General features: G+C 37.3%; 1 protein-coding gene across 1 annotated transcript in view; it reads right to left on the bottom strand.

Moving 5' to 3' along the window:
- NRK (Nik related kinase) overlaps positions 1–23,671 on the bottom strand; it is a 75,915-nt gene extending 52,244 nt beyond the window's left edge. The window contains exons 1-6 of the mRNA XM_053472677.1: positions 23,438–23,671; positions 20,174–20,239; positions 10,015–10,071; positions 3,781–3,906; positions 2,970–3,080; positions 1,975–2,065 (exon numbers count right to left, since the gene is read on the bottom strand). Coding sequence (XP_053328652.1) covers positions 1,975–2,065; positions 2,970–3,080; positions 3,781–3,906; positions 10,015–10,071; positions 20,174–20,239; positions 23,438–23,494 — 508 coding nt within the window. The 5' untranslated portion in view covers positions 23,495–23,671. The remainder of the gene's footprint in view (positions 1–1,974; positions 2,066–2,969; positions 3,081–3,780; positions 3,907–10,014; positions 10,072–20,173; positions 20,240–23,437) is intronic.
- Positions 23,672–26,292: the final 2,621 nt, after the last annotated feature.

Here is a 26,292-nt window from a genome sequence, read left to right as displayed (position 1 = left end):
GGAACGATAGCTTTGTATAATAGTCCCTACAGGTTTTAGCGAGCTATACTATACTTAAAAGTCTATATGTTAATTTGCACCCTGTTCAATCATGTCTGGATGTATACATTATACCTAGTTCTTAAGTGTAAATGGTAATCGTGTATCATTTGATTCTGGATGCTCGTTTATCTGCACATATACCTATTTCCAGATTTTATTTGCAATTTTTCAAATAGTCTACTTTTTAAGTAGATCTCCTTCATATGTTCATAATTCAGCGCAATTTTTAAAATCTTCAAGTAAAGTCTTGTTCTCCCTTCATTTTATTCAGTTACATAAAATATTTTTTCTTCAAATTAGATGAGTGATGAATAAAAAGACAATATAAAAAAACATCCTGGGTGTTAACGGCACTTGGTTTAATTTTATCACTTGGGTGTGTCGAATAGAAACCATCCAGCATCCTGTTTCTTTGAAATGCTAAACCATACAACCGTTTCTACCCCTAAATCATCACATATCAGGTTTAGAGACCGAGCAAATGAGAAGTAACATATGGTGAAATCCATCTATATGATGAGTTAGATCTCTTTTGCACTGATCATATTAGTAATACTAACATGAGAACTGTTATTAACGATAAAAACAGCAAAATAATAATTCAACTTTTTTCACAAAAATATCTTGAATTTATTACTTTTCAAGTATATTACCCTGGTCTTTTACTTCAATATTCTAAATTTTTGTGTGTGTCATAGTTGCATATTTTGGACTTGTGCATCCCATAGAACACAGGCCATAAGATTTCAAGTAATCTGAAACGCGTATTCTGAAACAGGTGGGGACTGTCGACAAGGACTGTCACGGTAAAGTTGTTGAACTTATCTGCAACTGCAAACACCATTGGGAAATGCTGCCGAATGATAAGCAGGTTCTCGGGATTGTATGCAAGCTCCGACAGATGCAGTAATACAAACAAGTCAAAACGACCTGCAATTATACTAAAAGTAACAAAGAACTGCTCAGGACTAAATTGCTACTGTTTTTTATTTTCTTCTGTACAGTGCTGTTTTTGTGATATTCAGATTTGCCAATAAAGGAAAACAAAAGAGATAGTCTACCCTAAAAGTTACATCATCAATCTAAAAACAATACTTCTACAATAAATTTTATTTGTATTGTTTCAATGACAAGGACTATTTTGTATTATTTATTGGTATCTCTGTAATTATATCACTAATGCATGGGGGTTTGCTTACTATTTTTATTTAACAGGTCTTCTCTTCTGCTCTTTGAATATAAATGGATAAATACCATTTCCGACTCTAAATATAGGAAGGATTGCTGTACTTTGGGACTATATTAACCTTTTTTATGTCCAGACCTGACTGGGATGTCTTTCTAAAAATATCAAAAACAAAAAGTTATAAAAAATATATATAAATGACCTAGCTTCTAGCTGCACCATTTAATGTGAATGCATTTGTGGCAGGGATCTGAATTGCAGTAAATCTGGTGAAGTTCCTATTATAAGCTGTACTTTAGTTTTATGACAGGAACAGTTGGGAGAGCTAAGCCTTCTACTATTTCCAATATACAGTACTGTGCAGACGTTTAAGGCCTGCCGTAAAGAACCCTATTGTGTGTTGGTGAATGCCTTTTATGTATTGATATGTAGCTAGTTTGATTACAGAGTGATGTTCCCACTAACTGTAAATAATTTCCTAGGCCCTTTCTGTATTTATTCTCAAAATGCCCTTAAACCAGTACTATTTATAGGACGCGGCCATTGATCTATTTACAAACTTTTTGAATAATAACTCCTCCGCCTGGTTACCCTTCTATTTCAACCTCTTTTCCTAACTGCACACCGTCTTAAAGAAGGTCAGTAAGAAACCCAGTGAGTTCTTTTGATCTTGTAAAACATGTCCTCTAACAGTTAAATGTTCAGTTTCACATTGCATGCCTTGTGTTGGATAAAAAGGAACTTACCTAGTTTCACCTCAGCATTTTCAGTAAGCAGAACATTTTGCCCTTTAATATCCCGATGAATTACATGGTGCGCATGGAGGTGAGCCAAACCCTACAAAAACAACTCAATTTAACCTTTCCTCTGCAAAAAAAAGGAGAAATGGCTAACGGCAAAGTAATGTGAAACTGCGGTATTATGGGAGGTGGTTAGAGAAGTGGCCGAGTAGGAGACAAGACTAAAACATGCTATGGCCATATCATACAACATACTCGTTAAGAGAACATAATTACATGCTAATATGCCAAGCTCAAACAGTTACTGATGAATCAACAATCGGCTGATGTGCTGTTTATATTGGTTAAAATCTAATTGACATGTCATCATCCAAGGAGCTTACCAAATGACATGTTTTGTTTTTTGGTGCATAATAATGTGGTCAAATTGTTATTCATTTAATAGAAGAATTCTTCTAAATCTATTATGTTTATGCAAAAATGGGGTCTTCATGAGAACGTTACAAAGTTCTACAGAACCTTATATCATGAGCCAGGTTCATTGCATGATTGTTTTAAATTTAGTCCAGTAGCCACACACATAACTTGGACAATTTGATTTAATTTTACTAACAGGTGTTGACATGTATATATATATATATATATACCGTATATATATATATATATATATATATATATATATGTTATATATGTCTACTGCTTTATAATGAGCTTTCAAAGACTTGTCACAACTAACTGAGGCTGTAGCAAACCTATAATTGAGGGTAACAGTGAGCCTGTTTCTTCTTGTTCTAACAATAACATTTATATTCAAAGCTATATTCCTTGGATTAGACTCCGAGGCTTTAAGGGTTTCACTCTCTAATGAATCATTGTTACTGAAAATCTTACAATAATAGCTATTAGGCAACAATACTATCTAGAATTCACAGTTTTAGCCCTACTAGATCACCAACTTATTGTAGATAATCCTCCAGCTATTTTTGGGTTAACAATCTCACCCTTAAAATCTCTCTACAGATGTACGCAATCCAATCTTCCTTAAAGCAATTGCCTTTCGTCTTTTTCACCAAGTCCGTAACTGACCCTGCTCCGCAATATTCCATTACGAGCTGTAATAAAAAGAAAACCAAATAGATGTGAACTAGTGAGAATGTTATAATTCTGTAGTATCAGTTATACTAGGGGGCATAACACAAAGCATTCAAATGTCGGTGTAGTTATTCTGCATAAGAATTTATCGATTCATTTTATACCCTTCGTAAATTCATATAACGTTACCTCTCCTTTCATTGGCAAATAGCGAGAGCAGGAAACTCACCCTTAGAGTGGTCAGCGTGACATCTACTGACCCATAGAGGTCATCAGACAATACATATATTTCAATGTACTTAATTCACTCTTCTATATGTGTTCATGATAACAAGGAACAACATTGTGTTGTTATAGCCAATTAGCAAAGAACAAAGATCTGATTATTTTTCATACTATGTAGTGCATAATGGACCACTCTGTTCCAGAGATCATGGCGGAACCTTCCCACACACCACTCTGCATTTATACATATGTTTTATTTAAGTAAAAAATATAGCTCTCATGCAAATGATTGCATGCTTATCTTAATTCAGTATTTAACTAATTCAATATCTTTGCTTTTTTCACTTGGTGCTATACCAAGGAAGATTAGGTATGGGTAGTGTTTACAGGCTGCACCCTTCAATCCCATCTCTAGTCATCGTGATATAATTTATATTTTACTTTTTCAAAGGCCCATGTAATGAATTATATTAATGCGTAATTTGTAGCAATTACCCAAAGCTGATCATCTTGGCCTGCAAAACTTTTCTTCACAAATGCTCCATAGTATGTTGCAATGTTCCTGTGATGGGAATACTTCTTCAGCATGTTTATTTCAAGTTTTATTTCCTCCTCTTCCTCCTAAAGAACAAGATATAATTGTTCTAGTTTAATTGGAAACAGACACTGGGTAAAGTAAAGCTGTAACACAAAGACCTTTCTTAAGGCAGAATTAGGATATTCTTCAGACTGAGCCAGTCATATGTGAAAGGTGACTCACAATCACAGGGCATTTTGGTTTAAACATTAGGATACGAATAAATAAAAATGGAACTTTTTCATATTGTGTTGTGACTGTGAGCTGTGCAGATGCGGCAGACGGGAGCAGGGAGTGGAGGCCATGTTTGCTGCACTGAGCAGTATGAGCAAAACAAGAGGAACTAATTTTATCAGCTCGCTTGCTGTTGGACTGCATTATAGAAGCACTGTGCTATTGGAAGTGCTCCATTTGATCAGACTCAGTCTGTTCGCCAGGAGCAAATATGATTCTTGGTCTTCATTGTTCTGTTCTCTCGGAGTACTTCCACAAAAGGGCGGAGCCACGGGGAAACCCTCTCCCCCTTCCTCCAAATGCGGAAGTGCCCTGGGTGGATTGGATTATAGAGAATCAGATAAAGAAAGAAGACACGGTAGGAGGCGGATGCTGCAGGGCAAGAAGACAGGGACACCAAAGAAGTTCGGGGAGAAGATAGGGAGACGAGAGAGAGAGAGAGAGAGAGAGAGAGAGAATTAGAGTGGGAGAGAATGTGAAAGAGAGTGTGAGAGAGTGTTAGAGAGCATGAGAAAGCAAATGAGGGCGCATGACAAAGAATTTCATTTCTGAATATAATAAGCCCTTCGAATTTCATCGGAAGTTGTTCTTCGAAAACAAATGGACAAAAAATGTGTCAGAATTGTTCTCGGTCAATTTGTATATGTCTGCTGTACAGTATGGGTACCACACCTTTAAATTAACAATTAATCCGGCCGTTATATATTCTGAGACTTAGTTTTAAGTGTAGTTAGGTGTCTAGTTTGAAGGTATTTTAAAGATGCTGCATTTAAAAATCCTTAAACTGTCACTTGTGTTCTTACACGAAAGTACTTTTAAAGAAACAGAACCCCACCGCCATGCATTCTATTTAATGTTTCTTAAATACTGCTGTGGGTCAGCACATTTTAAATTGGCATGGTGTTAAGAAAATAGCCGTTTGTGCGAGATAAAAACTTTCCTACAGAAATGACATTTGCTTGACGCTGACAGATAACAGGAAATTTAGCACTGCTGCATAAGCAAATGACCAACATTGTAGCATCGGCTCTGGGATTAAGACTCCGTTCCTCACCCGCCCCGTAAGATGATACAGCAGCATTTCCTGAACGAAGGCCAGCTGACCCAGCCATGACTGGAGCATCCTGCTGCTATGGCTAAAACAATAACCGCAACCCAGAGCCTACACGGCATTCTGTACACAAAACCAGAAAGGCCTCATGCTTTGTTTAAGTATAAAGATAAAAATTGTTATTATTGATAATTATGCTGGGATTTCAATTATTGTCGAAACATAATGCATTAAAGCAGCATTCCAAGCCAAAGTGGTGTGTTGAGATGTAAAATACTGAAACACTTTTCTCACTAACCCACCCAAAATTCTTCAAACAGGCACGGGAACCTGGCAGGGTCATGGAACACAATGTTACATGACCCCATGGTCATCCAGCAGTGACTCACAGTGTGTGAACAGCTATAGCAAAAATACTTTCTAGACAAGTTAAGAGTGTGGAAGTGTGAGGGAATGAAGGTGTGATAGAGTGGGTATGTTTTTGTGTGTGTAAGCGTGTATGAGTTTGTTAGTATGTATTTGTTAGCATGTGTATATAACGTATGTTATTTGCCTCCCTTGCTTAAAGGGCTATACCAAGTAACATATGCATGTTAATGCATGTGATAATTGAGAATTTTCCTTTCATTATCTTACCTACTTATACATTTGATTTTCTCCTACTGGTTAAGGAATACATACTAACATACTTACAACATACTTGCATGCATTCTCAATCGGTGGGGCTGCATGGGACACTAGGCCTGTCCCTTTAACGGGAATCAGAATTGTGCTGCAAACCTGAGAAAATTATAACTATTTGGCCATTAACTAGTATATTGTTTCCAGTTCTTAAAATGAGTCAGCACCCAGCAGGGACATGTGAGAAATCTCACTGCTGGGAAACAGAGTCACTTCAAGGATCTGCTGATCTGTTTAGAAGCTTCTGCTTAAGTTTTATGATGATGTCAGTGTCAGCCCTTATATCCAAGCACCTCCTGTACTGCTGATAAACTTTTTGTCACAAAGTTTTAGGGTGCAACCAATGTAACCCAGGTAAGGAATCCTGTAGGGCCAGAGTTCCCAGCAGCCATACTGGGCATCGAACCTAAAACACATTTTTGGTGCACAAAGGAATGCGAAAATGTGTGGGGCTTAATGATGACCCTGCCAACTACACACATGTTTACCACTTGGTCCACTTAGTGTCCATTTATGCACAGGTTCCTCCTACAAAGCTATTAAAAAACACACACACACACACACACACACACAATAGAATATATTCTGCTCACACAGACGAAACATTCACAAGCCATACAAAGTGGCAGAGGGTGTTGGAAAGAAGAATAGAGGGTGTGTGCATCAGATTGCGATAGGGACTGCCCCACAAAAGTGTGACTCTTGGCATGTTCATTTACAGTTTACATATTTTCATCCCAGGTGAATAAGCATAACCTTGTAGTACCAAGGTTTAGATAGTGTGCATGTAAAAGGCATGTATATACCCAATACTAAATCATTTCATATAGATGTCTAAAGGGAAAATGACATCAATAAAATCTAATGTTTAATATAATAGAATTGGTATCTGCCATCATGAATTGGATCCGTAGCATCGGGAGTTTTACAGTTGCGTTTAAACACTTTCTGTGTATGTTGGATTGTGCCATTGCTTTGGGACCATTTCCCAAATCTCTGAAGCTCCGTCATCGCACCGTGCCAAGTTTGACCGCATTCTGCCGCTCCAATTATCAAGGTCCACTGACCGCTACAGCTGTTACAAGCTTTAACTGCCTCTATAAAAGAGATACTTTTGCTAACACGTATCCAATAAACATCTGAAACAAATAACTCGTTTTTGTGTTAGCAAATCAAGTGTTTTTGTTATAAAGGGTTCATTTTCTGCAATCTGGACTAAAGCCAGTTTAGAATGAAATACTTTTCTAGAACTCTTTCAGAGGTTAGGTAGAGATGTGACTAGGTGAAAAGTGGTCGTCTCGCCATAGCAGACAATGACATGCTCATGCCAACTGAAACATTTAATTTGTTTCTATTGTTATAAGACCACACTTTGCACCAGAATCACTTGATATAAATAATTCTCAATGTATTCATAAGAAACTAATATAAAGTATTGCTAGATTTCCTTGCACTAGTAAGGACGTGGTATACAAAATGATGTCTCAAAACAAGGTCACCTGGTTTTAGAACATCACTCTCGTTGGGTACTAAAGTGCCCAGCTATCTTGTGGGAATATGAGATTCTCTTATAGATGCTATTACCTGCATTTGCATGAGTACCCAGAATACAACCCGGCTTTGTTCTAGAATGCCAAAGATGCTCCGTCAGTGGTCAGTCATAGGTGAACTAGGGTGACCACATCACCCATGTTTTCCAGGACACATATAATTTTTACATAACATACATGGACTGAGTGGTAAGAACAACAAAATTAAAGTAAATCAATGCTGGATGTATATTACCTCTTTAAAGGGAAATTTCAGCTAATTCAGCTAAACTCATTTCCTGACATGTGACATGCATTAGAAAAAACCTGAGATGAACTCACCAAGGACAGAGTCTTTCCTACAGTTTATCACCACTCAGGAGCATCTAAAAGTCTGGCACTCTTGTGCCATTACAGAGGAAAAATATCCATCAACGTATGAGTCTGATCCTGCCCCAGGGGCAATCCCCTGGAACTAAAACTTTCCTCTGCACAAAAGAACCAACAATCCATACATTCATTTTGGCTTCATGGGCCTTGTCAGTGGGATATGGTTGGTATGCCTCTAGACACAAGACAGCAAGGAGGTCCACGTCTCTAGTCACCTTTACACTTCAAGTAGGCCTCAAGAGAACCTCTGAAGGTCAAAATACCACACACAAACAGTGTGAGATTAACTCACTGAGGACAGACAGACAGTTAAAAGTCTGTACAAAGGTGCATCCCTGCATCTAAAATTCCATCTTTTTGAACATTTTTGTTCTGGACCACCCTTGTGACAGGATCAGGCTGACATGTTAATGGAATGTTTTCCTTTTCAATGGCTCAAGGGAGCTAAAACGTGAGATGCTTCCGAGCAGGAATGCATTGTAGGAGAGGCTATTAAGTGGCTGTCCGTCCTCAGTGAGTTAATCTCAAACCCTTTTTTGTATGGTATATTGTCATTTGGGTATCTCTTGGGGCCCACCTTAAGTGGAAATGTGAGTCCAGATGAGGACCTCCTTGCTCTCTTGTGCCTAGAAGAATACTGACCATATTTTTTTTTGTCTTGCATTTTGGTTCTGGACTGCCTTGTGATAGGATCAGACTGATATGTCAATTGAGATTTTTTGTGTAAACCTTGAGATGCTTCAGAGCAGGGCTGCACTTTAGGGCAGACTATTAACCAGCTGTTTGGTCTTGTTATGTTAATATCAAACACTTTTTTTGTATGGCATGAGGTATACTCAAGGAGAGGCTCTATTGAGACCCCTAATGAACATGTGTATAAAACAATCCCACTGTGGGCTCTCCTTATTGCCACTGGTTTGCTGCTTCAAGTAGCCAATCGGTGGCGGCAAACATCAAACACAGAGAAGGCATTCTGCTGCAGCACTAGAGCTTCAGCTTCTACTGTAAGTAAGGAATCTACAGAATATATTTCCTCTGCATGTTCAAAGAATGCATATTAAAGTGGTCACAAAATATGCATTTGTTTGGGAGGCTGCCTGGGACACTTTAATACATACAACTTGGAAATTAGCAATGTAATTTTTTTTAAAAGTTTCAATCGGGTGTATATGGAATCCAAATTAGCATAATATAGCAGCCCTCCAAACCAAGGAGTGCAACCTTCTAAATGTCGCAATAGCTTAAAATTTGCTGTCATTTTCCTGACATTCTAAAGTATACATTCTTTGTTAAATTCACAAACGTAACAAAACTAACAGTAATTTCTCTGACAGCCTGATGTAATGTGACATAATGTTTGAGCGTCTACGGGAATTCGAGCAGTTGACTTGTCTTTGATCTTACAAATAAAAAAAGACAAACACTATTGCAGATTTGGCAGGTTTGTCAGAAAAAATACAATAGACTGGATCGAGATTTGGTGTGAAGGAAAAGCATTTGATGAAAAACAGAAGGAGAAACATAGGAATACAGGAAACAATCTGCTGTCTCTAGAAACAGATAAATAAACTAGAACATTTCATGAAAAAACATTTCTTTTTGATTGTATTCTGATAAATAATTCACTATAAATGTGCCAGAAATGTGAAGAATTACAAGCTATATCTGATATTAAGCCCTGCCCTTTTATAGATCTTGTTACTAACTTTTTTTTAGGTTAATCAATAATGTTTTCAGTTAATCTGACAGTTCCATAGCCACAAGCGTTCTATATTCTTTGAACGAGTGATAGCTGCTGGTGGGCAACATCTCCCTTGATCTGAGCCTTCTGTGGCCAGCTGGGGATTATGAGAGCTGCGGTTTAGCATGTACACAGGAGTTACTAGTTGGATGTTACTACAAATTATTTTTGATTAAGCGATAAGACATGAAACGTGTCAAGTGTGAACCGTCTGGTGTTTATATTTGGCGCTATGACACTTTAATAAACCTGTTCAGCTTCCGCGATCGTGTTGCCATGAGTTTTCTTTCTTCTTTCTAATTAAAAATGATCACATCAATCGCGGGTAGCCTTATTACCATTAAACGAACTAAAACAACAAGAACATATACTAGGTTTCTATGGTAATATGACAACTTTGCTCTGAATAAACGTTATATATAAACTTCATTTTTATCCTGCCAAAACCTCTGATTAAACCAGTGCATTATTTTGATTGTAGAAAGGACAGAATGATGACCAACACATACAAAAAGGCTACACGTACCTCCGTGACATTCATTACTTTTATTGCAGCCAGCTGCCCTGTTTTAACATGGCGTCCCTGTGGGGAAAAATATATAAAATACATTATGATAAACCCAACAGTTAGTTAAGAAGCATCATTGATTCAGCTAATGTTACATTTGCTTAGTTTATCACTTGAATGCATTTTTAATACAGATTATTAAAAATATAATTCTTTTGTGGAAAATATGCTCGCGTTGCTCCCTTTAAGCAATCGGCCAAACCTTTTTCTCATGCATGCAACTTTGAACAAACTGGAATATTGTGAAATAAATTGAAAACTTTGCTTATGACCTTTTGTTTCCTCATTTATATGAAAAGCGTCTGTGAAACCAAAAGAGTTTTGTCTCAAATCCATATTTTATTTATCTTGGATTTTGTTTCAAGATCATGATGAAATCTAACAATGTATATAGAGGTCAAGCTAGTCGGCAGCCATAAATAAGTAACTCTAGAGTACGCAACCTTTTTTTTTTTAATACAGTTTTCAAGACAGCATTTAACAAATTCAATATTGACTGGGTTCAAAATAGTCTCTTCTGAGTTTTGCATAAAAAAGTAACGTTTAATTTAGTAAAGGTAAAGCACTGTTATAACACTTGATCCACATGACTGGAACAATGGAGAACTGTATCTTTTCCATTTCTAGTATGGATCTGGTACTCGCTGCAACCAGTCCCATCCTCACTGGCTAGTTTCTACATGTTGCAGAAAGTTGCCCAGTCACCCTTAGAACCACAATGAGGGCCATGTTGCCAATCACTTACATCACAGTAGATGGAAAGTGAAGGGAAATTTCCCAATTGGTGCACCAAAATATGCTTTTGGACAGACCCAATGATATAACCATGAAGCTTGTAATGCATTTCAGGTTCTTCTGGATGGTCTAAAGAACAGGGATTCCTATTGGACACAATTACAGTACTCTTCAAGTCTCTGGAGATGTAACATTGGTCTCTGATGCCAAGGGATTCTGCCACATTTGGTTGTCAATTCCAGTGACATTCGGCTAAGTGAAAAAGAAAGATACCTAGCACTTAAGAGACATGCATTGACAAGGGGGCTTTGCCTGAAACATTTGATATTTGTATTAAGAGTGTACTAAAGTTATTTTGGTTGCAGTTTACAACCTCAGACTTAATGCAGAGAAAAGAGTTCTTTACAGTAAGGACAATGAAGATGTGGAATTCACTACACACAGTTGTTGTGCTACCAAATTCAACAGGACAGCATTATTTAGCTTACTGAGCCAGTGAGAAATCAGATTGCCATTTTGGAGTCAGGAAGGAATTTTTCCACTTGAAAATGGCTTGAGTTTTTTTTTTTTTTATCTTCTACCAGATCAACAGCAGGGCTGAACTTGATGGATCTGTGTCTTTTTTCAACCTAGGGGGTTTCTCCACCTTGGCAGTGGCAATAATAACAATTAAAGATCTGAGCATAAATGTAGCCATTGGTTTTCAAAGGATTTCAAACACTTTGCTTGACAGAACTTAAACAGGGAAAGATTTCTGAGTGAGAAACAGATGCAAATCCATTTGATGCTGGCTTCACTATAGAGAAAATGTCCTTAATTAACATTAGTTTTGTTATTCTTTGTATTTAATTTCTCCCATGAGATCCAGATGTTATTTGTTTAATGTCTGCAGAAATTATCTATGAACATTTGCATTCAGGGTGCATTCAATTGTGCGTATTATTAAAATATGAAGCAGACATATCATGTGTTTATGTTTGATATACTTAAATACCTTTTTATATGTACATATGAATTTATTTAATCACTTGCAATATTGTTATACTCACTTTTCAGTACTTTGAAATTTGATTTTGACTTTGAAGTTGATTAAAGGACCATATAGTAGCTCCGGATATGATTGGTTGGTTTACATCCTATTAAAGCGGAAACCAATGTTGTGATGTAAAAATAAATGTTGGAAATTCTTTCCTGTGTCTGCTGGCTCACATACAATATGGGAAAAGACACGTTTCCTATTTTATTTTTAGTTAATATCTATAGATACATGTTTACCATGTATATGAGAAGGGATATTTATTTCAGGGTAGAAAAGCAGCTAAGTTCGAGTTTAGCCCTGAGGTTATTGCGTAGTCTTCACAAATTCATTTTTCAAGAAGATATGCGTAATTGTAATCTGCTTGGTTCACAGTAGGGCTGTGTAAAACTCCTGGCGATGCCGATCAGTTCCGATGAGTTCCTTTTGAGTTCATTGTCCTTCATTGTTCATTAGAAGGATCCCACCAATGGACAACTGGGTCCAACATGGATGCAAGTTTTTTCTTTATTAAGTAATGCATGGTCTCTTTTAAACAAAAATACATAAAAAAGGATAAAGTGCATACCTAGAAACTCGTTGAGTTACTTTGCACCTTATTTTCTCTAACATGCTGCTAGCTGTTCTCCCTTGTAGCATCATCTATATTGTTCCCACTCCAATATGGAGAAGAAGAGCTGTTTCCAGCTTCTGAGATTGAATAAGTCCAATTAGGGATGCTCAGACTTAAGAGGGGCCATGACCTGATTTTGTCACAGAGGTCAATCACATCCTAACACCAAGACACATACTGTATGTTACAATCACACACATAAAATTAATGTCTTCATGTTTTAGCATAGATGATAGTGAGAAGTAACAATACATGTTAGGTGTATGCAAAAGAATAGCTCTAACTTGTTTATCTGTGTCTTAGTCTTCATTACTCCAATGGAAACCGTGTGGCTGTGTCTAATCAGTTGCATGCCTATGGATCTTGATCACTGCATATCAATTTGCTAGAATGTTAAAATAGTTCAGCCGATTGATTAAAGTGAAGGATCATGTTACAGATCACATTAAGAATCACAAGGTTGGCTTAAGCACTTTCCACTAATAGCCCATGAACAGCACTGAAAGCCGTTATTATCAGGGCTGCCTCAGGTCAAATATAAAAACATTAATATAAAGCTCAGTAAGAACATCGGTTACAGCAGAAGATAATCAGGTCTAATCACCTCATATTATAATTATTATGCTAGTTTAATTTAAACATGATTGTATTTATCTTAATTGAGTCATTGGTAGGTTCCAAATGGAGTCCATAACAATATTGAACAACATGGTACTGATGGTAAAAATATTGTTAGGAAATCAATGAACTCTTATATGGTTCTGGACACAGAAGAATTATATTTATATTAAAGGCACAGTTATGTTAAAAAAAGATGATGATTCCTTAAGAAATGTACTTATTCTTTCAACCAGTCATACACATGACATTATTAATGGAGTGGTAATACCGTACTCTTGTCTGGAACTAAGTGATATAACACTGGATGTTTAGGGATAGTCTGTAGCGGTCTCTGTGTGGACTTTCAGAGTCCTAAAACCCGGCAGTGTTACTGGTAACATGAAGTATCCTTCAGCCCAAGAGTCTCCCTTTGGGGCAGCCTACTAAAACCTTATGCTCCCTTAGCTCTCCTTCCTAGCAATGTCTTTGGTCTTTACCACAGATTACACACGGGTCTGCTGTTGGTTCCCTCCAAGTTCTAATCAGAACCTCTAATATTGCTCTGTATCAGCAGTCCCTCATTTAGTTTCCTTTTAACTGTCTCCCTTCTTTCTTACTTTCTCATATAAACTAACCGTTTGCCCCCTTTCCTCTATAGGATTTGGAGAGGGACAAATGAAAGAGCCGCAGCAGGAGATGTCCATAGAAACTCAATGTATTGGCCCGCTGTACCCACTTTTGTTTATGGCTTTTGTCTGGCTACAAAATGATTTAATTTTCAAGAGCATGTACAGTACAATCAGTTTCTATACCTAGATGAATTATGCTACATAATGGATCCTAGGTGTTTTATCTAAGCAGCTGTGGGCAATTTAGAAGAGTCACTTGTCAGTTGGATAATCCTATCATAAGGTAATATTAACTACAAACCAATGCATGAATTAATTTCCCTCTAGAAACAAAAATATAAATATGTACGAAGTTGAAAAAAATATAGCCAAATAAAAACGTTAGATGTTTGGTTATAGTTTCATAGGGGTTGTTTTGCAAAAAAAAAAAAGATACTTTGCATTCCCCAGTACGTAACTGTTTATTTGCAGTTTGAAACAAAAAAGCAGTTTCAGTATCTTTTTTTTTCAGCATTTTTTGTTCCCTTTGGCTCTTTACGCTCTTATCTTTTTTATTCAGAAGGAAAATTTGGAATTCAAATCAAAAAGATTGTCTTCATGTTGAAATCATCATGGACCATCTCATGTGACTAACATTGGAAAATGGCGCAGGCCACATAAGAAAGCTTTTGTAAGGGTACCATCCTATGAGCTTATTCAGAACATTGAGAAATATGTACGCCCTCGAGTATATTGCTCGAAGACATTACACAAATGAATAGTTTCTAACTATCTATAACTAGAAGATAGGTTAAATCTTTTTATGTATTGTCTGCTTGCCTAGTCATGCCATATGTTGTAATCTTTATTACATCTCTGATCTGCCGTGTTGCAATGCTTTGAAATAACATTATCGGAGAGCTCTGAAGCGGTGGCGTTCTCCAGAACGTCCTGTACATTACAGGAAATGAGCAGTCTGAACAGCTGTACGTCTTACATTCAGGATAGCCAACATATGTCTATAGCATGCATGTTCAAAGCCATCACTGTAATAATGAAACAAAAGAGGAACCCAACTTCTGTGCGCATGCACACCACAGTAAAATACAACAATGGCATTTACTGCATATTTTATACGTGAAAGCTGAACCAGCATGGCTGGGGAGGATGATAAACAGATTGCGTGATCTCTGTTTATCCTGACTGTACCCATATGCATAATTGTGAGAAATACCACAAGGCAAATCCTTTACTGTAACGTATATAAATATAAGGTACTTATATAACTATAATAGCATATACTGGGACCAATCATGGGCCAGTTAACATTTTGTTAGATCGACTTTCAGAGAAGACCTCCTTCGTTTGCATTAGATTCTATAACTCGATTCCAAAATATGTTTCCCCCATACAGTCCCAATGGGGAGGTTATATGGGGAAGACATATTTTCCAATGCAATTAGCAAGAAGAGTAGCCCATAAGCAGCTCCCGAAATATGCTCTCTTTTCTCTAGGTGCTAGCTTTGCATCCTAATCCTAGGTAATGTTGGTCACTCTCTATTTTGTAAATGGAGAGACCGCTTATACTGATGGCTATACGATTTTAGGTGGGAATCTACACACCCCTCCATGAAGATAGAAGCAAATTCTCATTGTTCCAAGTTGCTTGGCTAAAGTGAAAGGGGGTATTATTGTTCACAACACAGCTGGAGAAAGCAGTGCTAGAACAATGGAATTGCAAGACCAGATAGAATCATAAGGATAAAACCCATCAAAAATCACCCTGTATTCTTTAGGGGGAAACCTAGTAATTAGGTGCCAGGCAATGATGGATTTTCTGACACTGCTGTCACCACAGAGGTTGTAAATCATTCTTTATGGTCTGCACTAACACAATCCCAACAGAAAGTGATCATTACATCAGTTCAACATTAGTCTCTACCACTTTCTTGCTATTCCCACATGGAACACGGCTAGGATTTTGCTTTAGCAGAAATACTTTTCCTGGAATTCCTTTCATGGAATGATCAGATCCAACGCTTTAAAGGGTGTAACTCATCACAGACTATTACTATTATATAATGATGACTATGTTCTTCATAAATATTATCTAGGGTACATTGGATCAAACCAAGATTGGCCATCACAGGCCTGGAAAACAGCAAATTCATGTTGGGCCACTGGTCCTGGTCCTATGAATCGATTAATTAATTACAAAAAGGATCTGTGGTTCAGTGTTACTTTTCATCTATTTTTGCTTCCAATCTGGACTGTAGTACCCTGTGCTGGATCCTTATCACTGAAATGAATATACATACTGCATATACTGCGCATTTTATAGATCTATTCTTTACATGACAAAAAGAAAAACACATGACGGTTAGTATTATTATTACAAGTCAGATAATTACATTTAGCAACGCACAGCATTCTTTGTCCATCTGTGAATGTTTGCGGTCAACACTTAAACTGTTGTGTATAGAAGTTCTCATGACTCTTCTCTAACCTCCGAGATAGAAGCATAAATAAACAGCTCATTTCACATGAATTGTACAGATGGCCGTTGGAATAGCTGTTTTTTTGGATATAGATAAATATAGATATTGCATAATAATATAAATTGCCAATCTATCTATTTACATCTATCTATCTATCTATCTATCTATCTATCTATCTATCTATCTATCTATTTACATCTATCTATCCTCTTCTTTTTTATGTTTATTGCATTTCCAATAAACATATGTTATGGGATTTCTATGTAGACCCTGTTTATAAATATTTTCTAGATAGCATTTCTCCAAAGCAACCATGTCCACGAAGTTCTCCTTCTTAATTGGGAGCAATGGCAGGATTAGGTCCGGAATATGGCGCTCATGCTGTATTTAATATCAGAGTTATCTACGTTATATCAGTATTGCTTTAACACTTGAAATATTTGCTAAACTTTGGCAGATTTAGTTTTTTTATGTAGACTACTATAAAATTCTATGGCACGCATTTATTCTCTTGACAGAAAGCTTTATGTGATCATATACTAAATGATTGCAGTGGAAATGCAATGGAGTGAAATTCCTAACATTTAGTAATTTCCAAATAATCTTTTGCTGTTCTTGTGTACCAGTTTTTATATAGTGTAATTTTTTTCCAGTCGTGCTAATATATTACATTTGTAAACACATTTGCAAATGTACAGGGATAAATAATACTTGTTCTTCATGTAAAAGTTATGCCACCAGTGTATATAAAATTCTCATAGGAAACATGCATTAAAATGACTTTTTTTATTAGTAATTTAAGAAAATTTACTAACCAAACATTAAATGACTTATACATTATGTCGGAGGCACAGAGCAAAATAAGATGATACAATTTTTGCTTAAATTATTATTAAATATTTGCGCTGGTTTAGCATATACTGCCATATACTCTAACATTGGCGTGAAAATCTCTATCTTTCACTGCTAAATAGGTCTTCCCATATAGTATGGATAGATCCCCCAAAGAAAAAAACATTTCTGAAATCTAGATTACCTAATGTCAAAATTAGAGAAAATGATGTTGCCACGTGGGTTACCACTAATAGTACATAATTATGCCCTTTATTGTGACAGCAACAAAGAAACTGAGAATATCTGCTGTGTGACATCATGATGCTGCTACCATTGTCAAAAACCTTGTAAAAAAAACTTTTGTCTACCTATTTTTGGCCCAATGTAATTAAATGTCAAAGGAATTTGGATGAGAGTTATGTTTCAGCTATTTGACTCCATTATATATTCTGGAAGTCCATCCCCATTAAGTTAATACTCTAGGAAGAGCTTGGCTGGCCCTGTCTAATGTATAGTTAAAGCAGTGAGATTTCTCCATAGACCCGTTATTATGTATTATACAGGGTCAGTGCAGCCATTCTTGCAGGAGAAACTTGCCAGTGCTGGCCCTCCACAATGAACAGTGAATGAGGGGATTGAATCCACAACTCTCTTGCAAACTCTATTGCCAGTTCACCCTTTAGTGAATAAACCTTCAACTTAACATGTGAAGCAAAAATATTAAATGTCATTGCTGAATGTACATGGCCTGAAGGCCTCCTTGTGATTTCCAGATGTTTCTAACATCTAAAAAAACATAATTTGTTTCAAAAGACTGATTATGAAACAAGAACATCAAACTTCCCCAAATTTTTTTGCACATAAATAAAGTGCACTAAAAAATAAAAAAAGAACAAGAAAGTGCAGCATGTGTCAGGCAGATGCCCAAACTGGCAATATTGGCCTTACTTGAATAATACAGAAAATGCATATTACAAACATTTTATCTTCTTTCATAAGTAAATGTTAAATACATTACACAGTACATTCTCACTGGTATGCCGATTAATCCTGTTTGTATGCAGGCTGTACTCAAAACAAATAGTAATACTTTAATTAATACTGTAATAAGGTTTCTTAGGGCCAAAGAGGGGTTGCAGTAAGAATCCTTATAGACGCTTTAAGAAAATGTTAAGTTGCAGCGAGGTGTAGGGAAGAAACCATGATTTCATTGCATGAGTATAACCTGAAGTTCAACTGATACCACCAACCAGCATGATGAGAGGACAATAGGTTGAGGAACATGGAATTCAGAAAACTCTTTTATATGCATCAGATGGCATGAAATAGTAAACGTCGCCAAGCTTAGTTTTTATAGAGACCGTGGTGTTCTGTTTAAGGCACCCTCTCTATATAGCTTCAGAGCTCGTCAGCTGGTCGGTTTAGGACACGAGTCACTAGTGGCATCTCATTGCCTACATTTGTTTCAAATCCATATGGGTAGAGAGGATCTTCTCTATCATGTTGGAGTTTAATAGTCTCATTCTTTAAAAGCTATGCTGTTAGTAAGATAAAGATGCCCATGATTTCAAATGTACTACTAAAAAATTGTACAAATTGTAAGTGCAATGTCATTTGTAAGCGCTGCAGGGCAGCATTTTATCGGGGCTGGTCAGCAATATGTAAAAATATGATATGTGTCCTGGAAAACATTGCTCTATGTCACATCCATGGCTGACGGTAAGCAGTATGCAATCACACATGATCGATTCACTCTCCTGCTATTATAAACGCGGAAGCCTGATTTTGGCGCCCAGTCAGTATATAAGCAGCCCGGAGAACTTTGATGTTGACCTTGGAATTAGCTCAGTGTGTTTGATGACCAGTCTCTCCTACTTTAGCAACAGCTAAGCTCAGTGTTTTCCAAGGTCCCTCTCTGCCGAAAATTCCTGGACTGCGACACCCCCTGCGTCTCACATATTTCCTGATTGAGACAAAAGGCTTCTGATTAAAAAAAAGCTGTCTACTCGTTCTCTGTCATCCAGACAAAGCAGAGTTGAGCAAGTACTTTTTTTCCTTGAAGTCGTGTGAACGGTTCCACTGTCAAGCATTTTTATAATATATCCATTCATCCACAAGCACAAGTGTCCCTTTAAGTGACAAAAACCATAGCGGAGCAGGAGAGGAAATATCCGTCAGGAATCAGTATAGATACTAAAGCCAAAGCATAATTACTGATCACAAGCTGTGAAGATCATTTAAATCCAATTTTAGTATATGTTTTCAAGAATTAATTATCCTTTAACCACAGGCAGAACACATTTTCCAAATGAAGCTATTTTTGGCCACCTTTGAGAGGTTATGGAGCAGCGCAAGATGGTATCTGACGTGCATTTGTCTTACATTTCTGCCCAGTGGAATTTAATGGTTCCATTTGTCTAGGTTAAGTATCTTCTATCATTTCTCACCAATCCATTTCCCCTGCTCTTTTTCTTTCTTCTGTCAAGGTTGGCCTTGTAAAGAAAGCTAAACATCTCTTCTGATCCGATTAGTTGTGATATCCAGAGACCATACTTTATCATAGTTTATGAGCTGGCTATTGTTTTATTTATTCCAGTTCTAAATCATATTTGCCACCTAATACTGTGATTTTTTTAAATTATTGTTGATGTCTCGGCCACAATAATAGATGTTTTATTCCCAGTATGGATTTAATGAAGCATTTTCATCTTCAGAGTTAACCTACTGAATGCCAGATTGGGTTAGAATAATATATTGCCTACTGATAAGCACCATGGGCAGTCATTTATTCCAAGCCTCATATTCACCTAATAAGCTATTGTTGTGTAAGCTACAAGCTGGGCCCTCCTTGTCAAATGTTTCAGCTGATCATAGTCCGTCAGTTCTAGTTTTGTCACCTCCTTTGCATGTATGCACTGTAAAAAGCGCCGTATAAGTTGTTGGCGCTATATAAATAAAAGGTAATAATAATAACACTGTCACATACCACCACTTCATAGTAATTATAATATAATTTCAACATACATCCCCACAGTCCCGGTTATACACAAAGTATTGTAGTTATACACAAAAACAAGAAAGGGATAAAACCTCAGCAAATATTTGTATTTGCATCAATACATCATACATCAATTGCATCATACATGTCATTGAAAGACTTAGGACTGTTACTACTAAACAAAGATATACAGACCTTATAGACTTGTCCATATGTCCCATTCCCAACAACTTCAACCAGCTCGAATATACCTGCAGGGTCCTATAAAGAAGTAGAGATTGTAATGTTAATTATACGTGAAGAAGGAAAATGAATATAGCTGCGAGTCTTTAGGCCAAGGTGAAACCTTTATTGGGCCAACATGGGCTGTTTTATGTTGGAAGGAAAAAAAGAACAAAAGTGATGGTGATCTTATAATAGTCTAAACACAACAAACCGGGGACGAGTGGCGTCTTTAGAATCGTGTATTTTCAGAGCTTTTAAATGAGCCAAATTTTGAAATACTAACTCTGTAATAGCCTGCTGTGGTGATCATAGGTAGTGATTCCCCAAATTCTATTATTATTATTATGTATTATTATAAATGTGTTAACCAAATGGCTCTACTTCAGATCCTCGTGGAAACATACCATTAGAAAAAACACCAAGTGGAAGTCTTAGATATGATCTGTTCCAGACTATGTGACCCTGAGAATCTGCCCATTCACATAGAGGCAAAAGCCCTGAGAATTCCCAGGAATATGTATATTTCTCCAGAACCAGTGATACCCATATACGAGAGTTTATAAATGAGCTGATCCTGAGACTCTACAAACTATTTACTTTTATACCTCATAAAAATATCATAATTGAAACAATTGACACAAATTGAAACAAACGTACTTCCCAGTACAGTATAGTCACAACTTTCGGGCATAGTTCTGCTTTTCTGCCAAACAACCGACTTCTTTTAAGAACAGTGGGAATGAGGTGCCGGCTGGGGAGATCTCTGTATCCCAATGACAGCCCCCACACAGCCACGTTACTTGGTCCTCGGGGAGTACAAAGATCTATTACTTGTCAAGAGTTAAAGAATTGAGTCATCTGAATTAAAGCGTGGCTTTTAGTGGAAATACATCAATTAGGATGATCAGATGTCAGCAATGCAGAGTATAAAGCCGTTCATTGAGACTGGATTAGAAACTGGATTTCACAGTTATATTTACTGTATCACACAATAATACCAGTGATACTTTTAGAACATCTTCTACAAAAGTGTAACAAATGTTTACTGTAGCCTTTGTTTTTGGTTGTTAACGAGCATAAAAAACAGTTCATGCATTTAAATACTAAGGAGTCTCACGGAGAAGACTTTGTCTTATTATTAATTGTAATGTAAATCTTATTAAATCGTCCATTTACCTTACTACTAGGCGTGTTAATTACCGTATTGGCTCGGATATAGGCCGCCCCCGTATATAGGCCGCACCCTAAAAGTTTGGTGCTTTTTTAAAGAAAAAGGTTTTTTCTTTAAAAAAGCACCAAAAAAAAAACATGCTGCCACTCTGTCCCCCCCGAGATATGGTGCCACTGTCCTCCCTCCCCGAGATATGCTGCCACTGTCCTCCCTCCCCGAGATATGCTGCCACTGTCCTCCCTCCCCGAGATATACTGCCACTGTCCTCCTTCCCCCCCGAGATACGCTACCACTGTCCCCCCCCGAGATATGCTGCCACTGTCCTCCCTCCCCGAGATATGCTGCCACTGTCCTCCCTCCTCCCCCCCCGATATGCTGCCACTGTCCTCCTCTGCCCCCCCTCCTCGACTTACCGGAGCAGACTCCCGGGTGTCTTGCAGGGCCGGCGGGGGACATCTACGCAATATGCGTATGCAACTTCCGGTGCCGGGAGTTTAAAGTCCATGGCACGGCCGCCCAAAAAACAGATCTCATGGTGATGCTAAACTTCTTCATTTGTGAGATCCTCTTTCTGCCATGGGGACGAATACAGTCACCGCTGGATCAACACAAATGTTAACGTATGAGGATAAACAATATTCTGAACTGGTCTGTGGGGTTACATTTCAGCACATATTACATGCAACTTTGTAACTCTATGGGTTACCAAACATCTAAGGTTGAGCTTCTGTGGTTTCCCCCACTTCATCTTATTGACTATTCTATAAGGTTTATTCATTAAAGGGGTAATTGGCAAAGAGTTGTGGTCTGAACTTCCCTATTCATTATGAAGGGCAAACACTAGCAGGTTTCTCCAGCAAGCAGGACTGAGCTGCTCCGGAATAATGCATAATTCAATGTGTGAAATCTCACTGATTTTACTAAACATGATATAGGCTCAGCCAAAACTTTTCCCATCGCAGAAGATCTGGGTTAACCAAGAAGGAAAGGGTTAACCAAGCCTTGGAACTATTGCCCTTTTTTCCTAATATACCCAGAACTTCCTACAGATCATTAGCACAGCAAGGGTTAAAAATGCTTAACATTGCTCGGCTATAATAAGGGCTTTGCATATTTTTATCAGCTATTATTTCAGTATTATTTCAAAGCTACTTTAGGCAATTAGTTAATGATACGATTTATAAAAAAAAATGCATTTTGGGTATATTTATTGCTGATCATCCAGCTTTAAAGTGACATTGTTTATATTTGTATACGGTGACGCCTGCTTACCGTGACATGGAGCGTATTAATAAATTGCGGTGTTACTTTTCTCACATTGGACTCAGCGCCTTGCTGACACCAACTTGGCAGTCCGCGCTAATTATACCAAGCCTTCCCCAGCATATACAGGCATAACTAACGTGTGTGTCTCATAGTATGTCAGGGAAGCGACATCAAATGAAAGAAATCTGATTTCGCAAATAGATTCAACTTGTGAATGTTCTCAGTATACAGCTTTAACATATTCGGTTAATTAACTTGTGATAAAAATGTAACATAAAACCCCGAATTGTCCGAACGTATTATATCAGTAGGCTTTTATTTTTTTTTTAAATGTAGCAGAGCATAAAATTCCCAACATCTAGGCATCTAAGCAAGTTTCTAATTTGTTATCGGGGAAACTGTGCAAAAGTGTAGAGTATCCCAGCATCGACAATAAGTTATCCGAGCAGCGCAGCGCTGAAAGAGCCGCCCAGACACAGCTTGACACACGAATACAGAGTAAAGGAAATACAACAATCTTAAATGCAGCAGCTTACATTTGTCGAGAGCTCTTTATTGTCCGCACGCGATAACAGAATCACAAAGTAAAAAGCCAGTCTACATCAGCCCCCATAGGCATTGACTCTCATTTAACCCTTTTGTACAACAGCTAATCTGCAGATGGCTCGCCGTGTCCCTGTGAGCGTCAAAGATGGTTTAACATCTTATCCTTCCTAGAACTGAAATGCTCTGTAATTAACAGCAGTAAAGCGTGCGGCAGAACTTTCATCTATAAATAGAGGCGATCACGGACTTACTCTGAGAGAGGCCAAGTCAATATAGTCCAGGCTTTTTGTTGTGTACATGCTTGCCATATCTGCAGCTCTTCAGCCGACTCCTTAAAAGTTTTTGCTTGCCTGTTGCTTCTTCTGTTCTACGTCTCTGGGAAGCAAACTTGACGGTAGCATGCCGGAGTGCTGTTAGCATGTCAGCCCGTGGCTAGGATGGAGTACAGTATGTGTCTCTGTGACAAACACAGGAAACTTCACATCCACACAAACCCGGAAAACACACACTGAGGAAGCAGAAACAAATCTGTTTTTCTTTAAGAAAACAACTTTGCAAAGACATTTGCCGGGGAAAGTGAAGGAAGGAAATGACGCTTTAACCACAAAAGAATGATTTTATTAATACCTTCATTTATTACTCTTCAACCACATTAATCACACACTTTTGTATACTTTTACAAATCTTTTATATATAATTGTATATAAATGTAGTATTCCCGAGGGTAGTAAAGTTAAATATTTTATCGGCGATGAACATATATTTATTCAGCCGATGATTTATTTCCAGTTTTCTGTTCCCTTTGCAGTTTTGTGTAATACAAATACTAGGTTTAGAAACTAGATACAAACTACTCCAAAAATGATCTAGAAGGTGGCAAAATGTGAGCGACGTCATATAAAATATATTTTGAGGAACAGAAATATTGCAGAAAGTATACATCTTCATTGCTTCTACGGCAGCAGCCTATCGGTTCCTGCTTTTGGGTCACATGAAATTTAAGCATTCCCCAAAAAAACAATAAATGAGGCAATTTGGTAAAATATATATTTTTTGTAGACGGTGTTGGGTATTCATTACCAAGAAAGGTGTTTCTAATACTGCATTTAGTTATTGTGTAAAACCGTACAGAGAACGTTCAAAGGATGAAGTACACGGCTTGTATTTCTAGCACTTAAAAGTGTTTATGGTGGTATAAAGCCTTTGAAACCGGAGGTCTATCAAGTGCATATGGCTAGCATGTGAAATTTACATACAGAAAATAGAAGGCTCTAATAATAGTAATGCAATAACAGAAAACTACATACGGCAGGCAGATGGGAGGAAAGAGGCAATTTATGAGAAGGTAATTTGATATTTGGAAGAAGATGATATGCAATAACACGGACCTGCCGAAATATGTGTGTACGTCGTCCACCATGCATTTGTCACAATTATAAAGTTCATTGCTCAGATTGGATTTAGTCGAAAAGAGTCACTAGCGAGTATGTGTGTATGTGTTGCAATTGATACGAATCGAAAAAAGATAGCAAGTCTCCGATTCATTAAACCGCGAGTTGGAAATGTGAGCAGGAGCCTGTAAATTCACCCCATTGCTCCATCCCTTCCTTGTAGGATAGAAGGTGCAGTGTTTTCAATAAAATTAAAATTAATTAATTAATTAATTAATGCATTAATTAAAAAAAAACCCTACCTACCTCCTTACTCTAAGCCCCCCAGATAGGGGGATATGATCCATTCAAGCCCCTGAGTGTTAGGAGGTCCCTTCCCTGACTCCCTGCTGTCTAGTGGGGTCAGCCGGTGAGCGTCTGCAAAATGCTTCTGCCCGGCAGTTCCGCCGGGGCTTCTATGACTGAGCACCGGAAGGTTATGAAGTGTCAGGTAATACATATTTTATTTATTAAATGGCATCTGGTTGATTTACGCTTACAATATGTACAGCAAACTTACCATTGACCTTCAAAACTCACAGTGAAATTGGTTAAAATGTTTCAACTCACTAATAACCATTGAAACTGAAAAAATGCTCAAGGATGGATATACATTCTATGTAACGGGTACGTAAGAGGAAGAAAAATGGTTACCCACTTGCCTTCTGTATCTTAAGTGACTTATGTGATATCCAGAATGGTCTGACAACATGTTAGAAAAGCTGTAGGCCATTTCAAGTTTTGTTTGAGAGAGGTCCTGGGATAGGTCACATTAATAAGTAACACTAACATAACTAGTGGACATTAAACATCATCTATATGTATTGTGACAATAAAAAACAGAATCAGTAGAGGAAGAACTTCCATAGTTTAGGGTCAAGGGGAAACTGTATGATCACAGATCTCCCATGGTGGGATGTTATTGCAGATGGTGAGCAGAGGTCTATGAAGGTTACCAAAATAGTGTCATCTTAATTCACTATGAGACTGTTCTGTGCTAAAGAAGGTTGATAACATCTACCTTTTATACGTTCTAAGAAATATAATCTTTATATCTCATATTTTTGGTGGGTTCTAACTTACTGAGAAATTGGGGGGTATCTATTTCTAGACATGCCCTCATCTGGTGAGATAATAGGTTATCTTAAGCAGAACAAGTTATATACATGTGACAAATGGTATGATAAAACAGCAGTAAGATATGTGAAAGAACATCTGCTTGGATAAATAATATAATAACAATGCCTTCTGTATAAATGAGCTCCACAACCACACTGCACCTCTGAGTACACTCCTGGTTCTTCAGTGCACTCATTGGAACCAAGATTTGATTTAAGAGCAGTATTAAATGGTGTCTTTTCATGTTGGGAACCAATGGTTTGTTTTTGGACGACACAAAATCTACTCAACATCTCTTGGCTATGCCCAGTGGTGATCAATAAAATAATAAAATGGAATAAAATGTATCACATAGGAAAAAAAGCAAAAGAAAGAGTTTACTTGATATATTAAAAAATATGTGTTTAAAAGCTGTTTAAGTTTTCTTATGACTACTGTATTTCCTGTCTAAGATATACAATAATATTTAAATAACATACTAAAATGGAATGTGTATTTTTTTTTTTTTGCAAACTGTCAATACAGCTTTCATTTTATCATAAAATAGCGTTATAGAT

This window comes from Spea bombifrons, chromosome 8 (genome assembly GCF_027358695.1).
Source record: "Spea bombifrons isolate aSpeBom1 chromosome 8, aSpeBom1.2.pri, whole genome shotgun sequence".
NCBI lineage: Eukaryota > Metazoa > Chordata > Amphibia > Anura > Pelobatidae > Spea > Spea bombifrons.
This window is presented reverse-complemented; position numbering and strand designations above follow the sequence as displayed.